Source organism: Lipotes vexillifer, unplaced genomic scaffold (assembly GCF_000442215.2).
Source record: "Lipotes vexillifer unplaced genomic scaffold, Lipotes_vexillifer_v1.1 scaffold97, whole genome shotgun sequence".
NCBI lineage: Eukaryota > Metazoa > Chordata > Mammalia > Artiodactyla > Lipotidae > Lipotes > Lipotes vexillifer.
The window spans coordinates 662,051-673,949 of NW_006775688.1; the positions used below are offsets into that span (position 1 = coordinate 662,051).

Consider the following 11,899-nt stretch of genomic DNA (forward strand, 5'->3'; position numbering starts at 1 on the left):
CTCTTTCTGTAATTTTTCTTAAAAACCTCAGCCACTTTCATCTTCCATTGGAAGCTAATTTTCAACTTTATGGCAATGTTTTCTTATCTGCATTTCAGAGTTTGACCTGCAGGTTGAAGACAGAAAAGCAGAAGCTGAAGAGGCCATGAAGAGACTCTCCTACATCAGCCAGAAGGTTGCAGATGCCAGCGACAAGACTAAGCAAGCAGAAACAGCCCTGGGCGATGCTGCTGCTGACGCCCAGAGGGCAAAGCATGGAGCCGGGGAAGCCCTGGAGATCACCGGCAGCATAGAACAGGTAAAGGGACATCGAGGTGCAGCGTGGTGAGAGCAGCTCCAAACGCAAGGGTCATGTTCAGTGAGCAAAGAGTGCTGGGCTCATGTTGACCCACAGGGTTCTGTTATGGTCCACGGCGGCCCTAGAGCCACTTGGCTGACCCTCTTGCTGATTGGTTCACAGGGCTATCATTGGCTGAGTACTGCTGCCCCATGCACACCATTTTCAGCTCCCTTTTTGGACAACACCATGAGAAGAGCCAGCCAAGACTGTTGTCTTTATAGACTATTGCATTAGTTTCCTGGAGCTGCTCTCACAAAGTACCACGGACTGGGTGGCTTAAAGCAACAGGAATTTCTTCTCTCACAGTTCTGGAGGCTAGAAGTCTGAGACCAAGGTGTCAGCAGAGCCACACTCTCTCCAAGATTCTGGGTGGAAACTTCCCTTGCCTCTTCCTAGCTTCCCGTGGTGGCTGTCAATCCTTTGTGTTCCTTGGTTTGCAGCGACTTCCCTCCAGTCCCTGCCTCTGTCATCACATGGAGCTCTGCTTCCTGGGTGTCTCCAACTCTTCTTATAAGGACACTACTCGTGTTGGCTTAGGGGCCCACGCTACTCCAATATGACTTTATCTTAACTAATTACGTATGCAACAGCCCTATTTCTGAATTAGGTCACATTCTGACGTACTGGGGTTTAGAATTTCAACATATCCTTTTGGGGAACACAATTCAACTTGTAGCAACTACACCAGTGTTTTGAGTCAAGATTATGAAATTCTGGAGTTCTGGATCCCTTGACCCCATGTTCTGTGTCTAAGCTCCACTTACTCATTTTTCTCTTTCCTTCCATTCCGTGCCAGCACTGTGCTTGGTGCTGGGGATATGGACATGGGAAAGACCCAGTCCTTCTCTTCAGGGAGCATTCAGTGTAATGGGCAAGGGCAGGCTAGTTAAACTTACAACCCATATGTAAGTGCTACAGTAGAAAGAGTGCTTCTCAGCTGGACGAGAGCTTCGTCGTTCTTATTTAAGTATGACTTCTAGAAAGCTTAAGCAACTCTAGAAAGCCCAGAGGGAACTCTTGATATCTAGACTGTGTGGCCTCACCCTTGGACCACTTGGTAACTTCCAAAAATAATCTCAAATCTTAGGTCCCTTGAGGGTACAGACCTATTTCCTGTGCTTCTCTTTACCTGGCTTCTAGTACAGAGGCGTCTGTGTAACTTGATGCCTAATAGTAGCTTATTGGTAAAGATATTGTTAAGATTCGTTCATCCGAATAAAAACAAAACTCAAAGCTATAGCCCATTCATTCTCTGCCCCCAAAGTCAACTGTCTTAGGGAGTAAAGCCATTCAAAAGATGGCAGCAGCAAAGAAACATGACAGAGAGCGAGATGAGTTTCTCACCCTCTGGGTTTTCCCGACTGGTTCCTGTTTCACTCACCATTTGGTGAGCTTAACCTGAGAGGGAAGCAATGTCTCAGAGCTGATCGTCCTAGCCCCTGGAGACATACCCCCGAATTAACTTGTTTGAGGCAGAGCTTGGGTGGGGAAGGGTGTGTCCCCAAGTCTGACTCTCTCATTGTTCATCTCACTCCATCAGGGCCTGGCTGCAGCTGTATTTTTTCTGCAGTTGTCTTTGGGATGTTTTTGTGCCTTACCCCCCTCTCTCCTTCCGTCCCTGGCTCCTTTTCTTCTCCCAGGAGATGGGGAGTCTGAACTTGGAGGCCAACGTGACAGCAGATGGAGCCTTGGCCATGGAGAAGGGACTGGCCACTCTCAAGAGTGAGATGAGGGAAGTGGAAGGAGAGCTGGCAAGGAAGGAGCGGGAGTTCGGCACGGATACGGATGCAGTGCAGACGGTAAGTTCCCGTGGCTTTCCAGCAGAGAGCAGTTTAACCTTGCCAGCGTGGGAACACCCTTGCAAAATGGGCTTGTGTTAATGTTTTCCTCAGGTAATCACAGAAGCCCAAAGAGTTGATAACAGAGCCAGGAATGCTGGAGTTACGATCCAAGACACACTCAACATGTTGGACGGCATCCTACACCTAATAGGTATGTGGAGTATCCACAACCTTCCAGTCCATGTTCCAGGGCTTCTCCCGATGAGTGGGAGTCTCAACTTTCCTTAAGGGTATCCAGAAATTTGCTTTGTTTCCAGGCCCAGATACTTCAGGGCCTGGAAACTTCTTTACATTTGTGGGACTCTATTTTACCATCTCTAAAATGGGTCACTGAGAACCTACCTATTGCCCTTGGAGGTGAAAGTCTGTAGGTCAAAGAACTGGGTGTATGCAGGGAAGGTATATTGAGGCTCAGAGAGGTTAATAATGTCCTGCAGATCACACAGTAAATTGTGGAGGCAGGATTCGAGCTTCACAGTGAAAAAGAATACTGGACAGTTTGACAGTCCTGCTAAGGATTCTAACCTTGATCCTGAGAACTTAGTAGACAGTGTCAAGCAGAGGGATGACATTGTTGCTGTATATTTTGGAAAGATCACTGGGGCAGCTGAGTGGAGGAAAGTACGGAGGTGGGTTAGACAAGAGGCAGGATGAGATGGTTCAGGAGACAGTTGAAATAACTGAGGGGAAGTCATAGAGCTCTGAGGAAGTAGGAGTGGGGTGGGGGGAGATTCTCCCAGTCTGTGAGGTCAAGAATCACCCGCCAATTCTGCTGTTTGTCCCTTCCAACCACAGTTACACCTTTGCTGTAATGGGTTGTGGAAACTTGAGCGGCCAGGTAGATGACCCGAAAGAAATGCCAAGGTGGTAGGTGCATGAGATACTGCAAAATTTTAGGATAAAATAGATTTGAGGGCACCGTGTGGCAGCAGCTCAGGTTTCCTCACAGAATCCCATCCAAAAGAAAACTCACATAAATTAAAATTATGGGCTTGGGTAGAACTGATATCAAACACTTACTGGCCTGTTTCATCGAGCCTGGACTGCAGCATATATGGGACTAGGGATTCAGTCAGAGATTCCAGCAACATTCAGGAGAACCTCTTTAAAACCGGATTTTTCTGTGGAGTGTCATCATCACCCCGAGAGACCAATATTGTCTGTGTTGTTATCCTGACAGGTTTGCTTTGTGATCCAATGAGCCCCAAAGAGTAAAAGACCCTCTAAGGGTAAAAAATAAATAAACAAATAAACCCTCCCCAGTGGAGAGTTTAGTGATTTTGCTTAGTGTTCTGAAAAAGGCAATGAAACTAACAGGGCCTTTGAAGAGAAAGTGAGAGCGTGGGGAGAGAGGCTGGATGGGAACTGTCAAACATTTACTGCGTGACAGGCACTATGCCAGGTTTTTCGTGGTGGAAGATCATTTAAGTCTTTTAAGGTCCTATAAAGTAAGTTTTATTATTATTATTATTTTTAAAATTTATTTATTTTACTTTATTTATTTTTGGCTGCATTGGGTCTTTGTTGCTGCGCACGGGCTTTCTCTAGTTGTGGCGAGTGGGGACTACTCTTCATTGTGGTGCGCGGGCTTCTCATTGCGGTGGCTTCTCTTGTTGCAGAGCACGGGCTCTAGGTGCACGGGCTCAGTAGTTGTGGCACACAGGCTCAGTAGTTGTGGCACACAGGCTCAGTAGTTGTGGTGCATAGGCTTAGTTGCTCCACGACATGTGGGATCTTCCTGAACCAGGGATTGAACCTGTGCCCCCTGCATTGGCAGGCGGATTCTTAACCACTGCACCACTAGGGAAGCCTCAAGTTTTATTATTTTTATTATTTTATTTCACAAAGGAGTAAACGGAAGCTCAGGGAGTTTAATACTGTCCCACTGATCACATAGTAAGTTTTGGAGGCAGGATTCTAACCGAGGTCTCTGTCTCCAGTGTTCCTGCTGTTTTCGAGAAGCTCATGCTGCCTCCCCATGGACATGTTATCCTCAAGCTTGCTTCACTTTCCCTGCATGTTGTAGAACCCTAAATTCTTGAATTCTCCCCTGTCCGCAGGTGAAGGACTGATCCACTGGATCAACATTTTTGTTGTAGTGCTGTTTCTACTCTGTTTGGTCTCCTGAGTCCCGGAGCAATAACAGTTTAATCTCTCTAGTTGTGATAAACTTCTGCAGTCAAATGCTATCCCTGCACCTGACCTTGAGTTTGAATTGACTAAGGACCACTCAGACCTTTTCAAACCAAATGGGTCTGGCCAGGTGCCCTTCATGCTGACATTAGTGTCAGATTGTTTATGGGTGAAACATACCTGAACAAATGTGACCACATTTCATGTTGGAAATAAACTAATATCTAGACAGATTCCCACTGTTTCGGGCCAGAATGACGTCTTACGTCATTTCATAACAGCTGGAATTCATCCCTCAAATAGCAAAGCACACCTCTCTAAACCCTGAGGCCCAGCCAGTTTCTAAAGGTCTTCTAATAGAAAACAGCAAGAGATTTCCTAAGGGTGGTTCAGAAAGCAGAATTTGGAGGTGATTCTGATGTTAGGGATGAGCTGTGCTGGGCAGACACCTTGAGCAGTATTCAGTCCCTATGACCTTTAGCCTTCATCTTTTCAGAGCAGGAGCTGTTGCCTCTAACATGAAAACAGAAATCCAAGCTTCGTCTTGCTGAACTAAAGAGTCCAGAGGCTTAAACTGGGCTGTTCAAAACCCAGTAATGAGGCTCATGCTCTCAGAATTTCTTCTAGATTATTTATAATTTAAAATAAGCCTTTCAAATGCACAGCATACTATTTGCTCTGGGCCGGTGAAAATGGAAATTAGTTAAAGTTACAGAAGGGCCTGCATATGTTCAAGGAGATCTAACCACAGCTTTTTCCTCTGTTAACTCCTTTCTTGTTTCCTAAAATAGACCAGCCTGGCAGAATGGATGAAGAGGGGCTGATCTTATTGGAGCAGAAGCTTTTCCAAGCCAAGGCCCAGATCAAGAGTCAGCTGCGGCCGTTGATGTCAAAGCTGGAAGAGAGGGCAAGCTGTCAGAGGGGCCACCTCCATTCACTGGAGACAAGCATAGATGGGATTCTGGCTGATGTGAAGAACCTGGAGAACATTAGGGACAACCTGCCCCCAGGCTGCTACAATACCCAGGCTCTTGAGCAGCACTGAAGCTGCCTTTGCGATTTCTCAACTGAGGTTCTTGGGATAGAGACCTCAGGCACAGGAGCCGTCTCATGTGGGTGGTGTGGGATGGGGACATTTGAACCTGTTGAATGGGTGCGCTCAGGTCAACTGAACCTGGTCCCGTCCTTGAGACCTTGGCCAGATAAATGTCTTATTGTATCAGTGTGATGCTCTTTGCTTCCTGATTCAGGGTAATGAGGCAAATGGCACTGGGTATGAGACTCATCGAGGGCCTGGACCCCAAAGGGTAGACTGCATGGAAGGACAAACCGCACAGGCAGGTGTTTGTCTCAGAGTAGTCATAAACTGAGTTCTGGAGTATGGACAAGTGCTGCTGGGTTGTAGACAGCTTATCCTTTGAGTAATGTGATCAAAGGGAAAATTTTCTGACTTTGCCCACACCTAAAATTCTTCCTAACGTCAGAACAGAGAGTGAATCCCAGTCATGCTGTGGTCAGTAAAATACTATTGCCTCATGGTGTCCAATGTGTTCTTGTTGATCAAAGTTCTTCCCACTTATTACCCAGTCCATACACACATACTCCACTTTCAAGCTGGAAGAAGTGAGCAGTGACGGAGTGAGGAGCTGTAAGGCTGGCCCCTTTGGAGCATTGGTACCCTGCCACCTTCGACTTCTTCTGGGCCTGGAAGTGACCTCCTTTCCCCTGATGATGGCAGGCAACTTAGAGACTACGTTTTTATTAAAGCATTTCCTACCAGCCAAGCAAACATTGGGAAAGTATTTACTTTGGGGTTTCAAAGTGATGTAAAAATGTAGCTTGGGCACTGAAAGAGGTGCAATTATCCAAGATTTATTAGTCCTAATTCAATGCCATTTTTCAAACACTAAAAATTGTGTGCTTCTATGTGTTTTGTTCTCTCTTCTGATACCAGACGATGTTCCTAATTATACTTGAGCTGGGTAGAGTCCATCCTTCCATCCATCCATCCTTACAACATATATTTATTGTGCCTATTGTGTGCCAGGGGCTGGGGTACAGTGGTCTAATAGTCTCTGTCCTCATAGAGTTGATTGAATAGTGAGGAAGACAAACCTTGAAAAAAATTTAAACTTACAAATCCTGTTCATCACAAGTGGTGTTTATTGCAATAACCCCATGGTTTGCAGCCTCTTTTTCTCAACAGAACATGTGTTGCAAGACATCCCATGGGGGCACTTGGATTTCGGTAAATAGCTGAAATGGCTCTGGGTTGTGCACACTTCTTTGCATTTCAGCTGTCACTCTGCCCCTTTCCTCCACTGATTGCAACACATTGTTGAGTCATAACACCAGTGGGAATTTCTGGAAAAACCAGAAGCACTTCCAACCTCGGCTCAGAAGGCTTTGGTGCTGCCTCACCTCTATTTCCTTGGCTTTTCATGGACATGTTTTTAAATAAAGAACAATTCTTAGATGCCCGTGGCCAGTTTCTAATTTGTTAAACTCTAAGCTTATGGTTGTAGGTACCAAAGCAATGACAACAAAGAATGCTTCTGAAAGAGCAAATGAGCCCTAGAATTAACATCTCTAATTCCTTTTTCTGAGCATCTTGTTTTGCCCTTTCTAACCATGCACACACTTTATGAGATTTAACTGGTGCTGTCTTCTAAGCGTAAAGGAGGATTTATTTCTGGAACAGCCTGAGCAGGGTGGGGGTGATAATCAATATTTTTGTCTTTTTTTGCATCAGCTCTAAAATAAAGGTAAAATCAATAGTTTATGGTACACTATCCTGCGTTTTAATAAACTAAAATCTAATAAATTAAGATCCTGAATTTGCCATCTACCCAAGTGGCTGAAGAAAGGATTCTGCTTCTGCCTACACTGACCCGCCCCCCCCAAATTCTGACTGATCACTATGCTTTACCTTCTCTGAAAGTGCATTTTTAATCCTGTCTTGGAATACGCAATCACACGTTACAAATTCGCTTACATTAACTACTATCTCACACAGACCTAAAAATATGCGTAACTCCCCCACGACAGACTTTCTCCTTGCCCTCATGGCGTACTGGATGTGGAGAAAGTTGGCACAGTAGCCCTCCACATAGTCATTTCCAGAGGCCCTACTGCCATGTGACTTCTCACGTTGCCCTTTGCACCATCTCCATTCCAGGGTGTGGAGGGGAAAAAAGACATGGAAGACGGAGACACATGGAAGGTGTTTGTGGGCCAGGCCTGGGAGGGGCTGCACATCACTTTCTCTCACATTCTGTGGTCCAGAACCCAGGATTATTATGACCACATCTTACTGGCAAGGGGTCTAGGAAATACAGTCCCTTGGCAGGAAGCCACTTCTCTGACAATTCTATACTGTGAAAGGGGAGCGTGCATCATGAGTGACTGGCTATCTGTCGCTGCCAAGTGTAGGATTAAGTAGTAGCGACTCTAACTTGGTGGCGGATCCCATTAGTTAATAACCAAGATGCATGTAATCATAAAAGGATTCCTCAGTGGGATAGACTGTTAAGGAAGTCATAAAAATGTCTTCCCTGACAAACAGGAAATGATCTCCAAGTAGGGATGGGGAGTGGAAAAGTGACTCATGTGACTCTCTTAGTATAATAATGATTCCTTCATTTCTGAGGATGTGGCAGACTGTCCCTAAGAAGAAAGAAGGGGCATGTGACTTAGAAATAGCCTACCCAGGACTTAGACTCTGTTACCAGTCCTGAGCTGACCTTGCCAAGTTAAGGGTACTTTCCTTCTTATTTCTTATCAGTGTTTATCATTTGTAGTGGCAACTCTCTTGTGCTTCTCCTCTGAGAGTTGCCTGATTAACTGTGCCACTGGTAAGCTATCACACATGTCATCATCTACTTTGGCTCATGGGGATATCTGTTTGGAGAGGTGGGTAGAAGTGAAACTGCCCATAGACTGTAACACCTTAGCAGATGTATTTCTTTCTTTTATTTTTTTTTTAACATCTTTATTGGAGTATAATTGCTTTACAATGGTGTGTTAGTTTCTGCTGTATATAACAAAGTGAACCAGCTATATGCATACGTATATCCCCATACCCCCTCCCTCTTGCGTCTCCCTCCCACCCTCCTTATCCCACACCTCTACGTGGTCTCAGGGAGAGCTGATCTCCCTGTGCTATGCAGCTGTTTCCCACTAGCTATCGATTTTACATTTGGTAGTGTATATATGTCAGTGTTACTCTCTCACTTCACCCAGCTTACCCTTCCCCCTCCCCATGTCCTCAAGTCCATTCTCTGTCTATGTCTTTATTCCTGTCCTGCCCCTAGGTTCATCAGAACCTTTTTTTTAGATTCCATATATATGTGTTAGCATACGGTATTTGTTTTTCTCTTTCTGACTTACTTCACTCTGTACAACAGTCTCTAGGTCCATCCACCTCGCTACAAATAACTCAATTTCGTTTCTTTGTATGGCTGAGTAATATTCCATTGTATATATGTGCCACATCTTCTTTATCCATTCATCTGTCGATGGACACTTAGGTTGCTTCCACGTCCTGGCTATTGTAAATAGTGCTGCAATGAACATTGTGGTGCATGTCCCTTTATGAATTATGGTTTTCTCAGGGTATATGCCCAGTAGTGGGATTGCTGGGTCATATGGTAGTTCTATTTGTAGCTTTTTAAGGAACTTCCATACTGCTCTCCATAATGGTTGTATCAATTTACATTCCTACCAACAGTGCAAGGGGGTTCCCTTTTCTCCACACCCTCTCCAGCATTCATTTTGTTTGTTGTTTTTTTGTTTTCTTGTTTTTTTGTGGTACGCAGGCCTCTCCCGTTGCGGAGCACAGGCTCCAGACGTGCAGGCTCAGCGGTCATGGCTCACGGGCCCAGCCGCTCCATGGCATGTGGGATCCTCCCGGACCGGGGCACAAACCCGTGTCCCCTGCATCGGCAGGCGGACTCTTAACCACTGCACCACCAGGGAAGCCCTGTTTGTTGATTTTTTGATGATGGCTATTCTGACTGATGTGAGGTGATGCCTCATTGTAGTTTTGATTTGCATTTCTCTAATGATCAGTGATGTTGAGCATCTTTTCATTTGTTTGTTGGCAATCTGTATATCTTCTTTGGAGAAATGTCTATTTAGGTCTTCTACTCATTTTTGGATTGGGTTGTTTTTTTTTTTGGATATTGAGCTGAACGAGCTGCTTGTATAATTTGGAGATTAATCCTTTGTCAGTTGCTTCGTTTGCAAATATTTTCTCCCATTCTGAGGGTTGTCTTTTCGTCTTGTTTATGGTTTCCTTTGCTGTGCAAGAGGTTTTAACTTTCATTAGGTCGCATTTGTTAGTTTTTGTTTTACTTCCATTTCTCTAGGTGGTGGGTCAAAAAGGATCTTGCTGTGATTTATGTCAAAGAGTGCTCTTCCTACGTTTTCCTCTAAGAGTTTTATAGTGTCTGGCCTTATATTTAGGCCTTTAATCCATTTTGAGTTTGTTTTTGTGTACGGTGTTAGGAAGTGTTCTAATTTCATTCTTTTACATGTAGCTCTCCAGTTTTCCCAGCACCAATTATTGAAGAGGCTGTCTTTTCTCCATTGTATACTCTTGCCTTCTTTATCAAAGATAAGGTGACAATATGTGTATGGGTTTATCTCTGGGCCTTCTATCCTGTTCCATTGATCTATATTTCTGCTTTTGTGCCAGTACCATACTGTCTTGATTACTGTAGCTTTGCAGTATAGTCTGAAGTCCAGGAGCCTGATTCCTCCAGCTCCATTTTTCTTAAGATTGCTTTGGCTATTCTGGGTCTTTTGTGTTTCCATACAAATTGTGCAATTTTTTTGTTCTAGTTCTGTGAAAAATGCCATTGGTGGTTTGATAGGGATTGCATTGAATCTGTAGATTGCTTTGGGTAGTATAGTCATTTTCACACTGTTGATTCTTCCAATCCAAGAACATGGTATTTCTCTCCATCTGTTTGTATCATCTTTAATTTCTTTAGCAGATGTATTTCTGATCTGATCCCAGGATGTGATTCCTTTTTTTCAGTACTCTTAGGAGGCTGGACAAAAGGGTGAGATGATACTCAGTAATGTCCAATGTTTGGACCAAGTCTCAAGGACCAGGAATATGTTTCTCTTTCTTTTTTTAATGTTTTGTATGGTCATGGGAATGTTGTGGATTCTTGCTGTGGTTCAATTTTCCCACTTGGAAAGCAGAGAATAGATTTTTTTTTTTCTCTCTCTGCTTTCCTTATACTATGGGCTACACGGAACTTTCTAGGAAATTCCAAGATCTGAAGTTTACTTATGGGTCATAAGGGAAAAAATGTGCTGTGTACATGTATGTTAATTCACAGGTAGTGTATATATTTTATAAGTTAGTATAAGTAAGCAAAATAAACCAGTGTTTATACCCAATTTTAAACAAGAGCACATCATTACGTAGTCTCAGGAGAGAAGAAAAAAAGTGTTTAGCTTTGCGAGTAAAATAGCAAACATAAATACAAGCCATCAATTTATAAGGCATATCAAGCACCATCGTGATATGCCAACAAACCCACATGGATACACACAAAGCTGACTAATCTCAGTCTTAAAAAAAGGTACTAAGAACCAAAATAATTTTAAAAAACCCCACACAACTCATCTGACAAACAAGGAGCTAAGCCTTAAATGAGGTGGCCTAATGGGGAGTTGTTATTTGACCTACTGAATCATGACTGATATTAGCTAAGGACTATCACTATTTACACCTAAACCCATGCATAATGTATGTCACCACTAAAAATTAAATACAAACTAATAGTCGCAGCAGGATTGAACAATTAACTTATTCCGTTTTTGCTTGTTTACTTTACCAAACAAAACCAATTGTGAGTTTAACAATTTCTGTCTTACTTAAGATCTTTTATGTCAAGAAGCAAGTTACCCAAGTTTTTAATTTTCACAAATGCATTTTTAAGTCACAAAGCACTAATTTCATTAAGGATCCAAAGCTAACCAATACCAGACTATGCAGATTAGGTAGAACCTAAGATTTGATTTTTTTTAAAAAACTGAGAAAACTTAGGCACAATTGACAAATTTGCTAATTATTCTTCCCTACTTATGGGTGTGGTTGTATATACTTTCATATTACACATGCTGCATCAGCTAAACCAGGCAGAGAATCTCCTGCTCTAAGAGCATGCTTAACAACTGTTGGCTTCTGTCAAGTAAGACTGTGAAGAAAAAGTCGTTAATTCTGTAAATCACAGAGAAGATTCTAGGCCAAGACACGAAACTAGTAGCATCATCTTATTTATTAACGTAATTGAAACATTTTGCTGATAAAACTTTTGTCTGTGACTATTCTAGCAACAAAATTTTACTCAAAATATTTCACTGTGAGATGGTGTTGCAACTTGAATGTAGTTTTTATTAATGTGTTGATTTCCAAAGCAAATCTTATTCTCAAAATGGCAGATTCAGGGACCAAAAAGTGATTCAAAAAAGCTTCCCCCTCCCCATGCCAATCCTTGAGGCTGCTTGGATCAAGCTGAGGTCTGGGCCCCAGACCTACACTGAAGGTGGAGGGAAAGAGAGTAAC

General features: G+C 43.4%; 1 protein-coding gene across 1 annotated transcript in view; it reads left to right on the forward strand.

Annotated features, from left to right (window-relative positions):
- Nucleotides 1-5,613, forward strand: part of LAMC2 (laminin subunit gamma 2) — a 60,630-nt gene extending 55,017 nt beyond the window's left edge. Inside the window, exons 20-23 of the mRNA XM_007450135.1 lie at nt 99-298; nt 1,981-2,139; nt 2,233-2,332; nt 5,106-5,613. Of these exons, the coding sequence (XP_007450197.1) occupies nt 99-298; nt 1,981-2,139; nt 2,233-2,332; nt 5,106-5,359 (713 nt within the window). The 3' untranslated portion in view covers nt 5,360-5,613. The remainder of the gene's footprint in view (nt 1-98; nt 299-1,980; nt 2,140-2,232; nt 2,333-5,105) is intronic.
- The last annotated feature ends 6,286 nt before the right edge of the window (nt 5,614-11,899 follow it).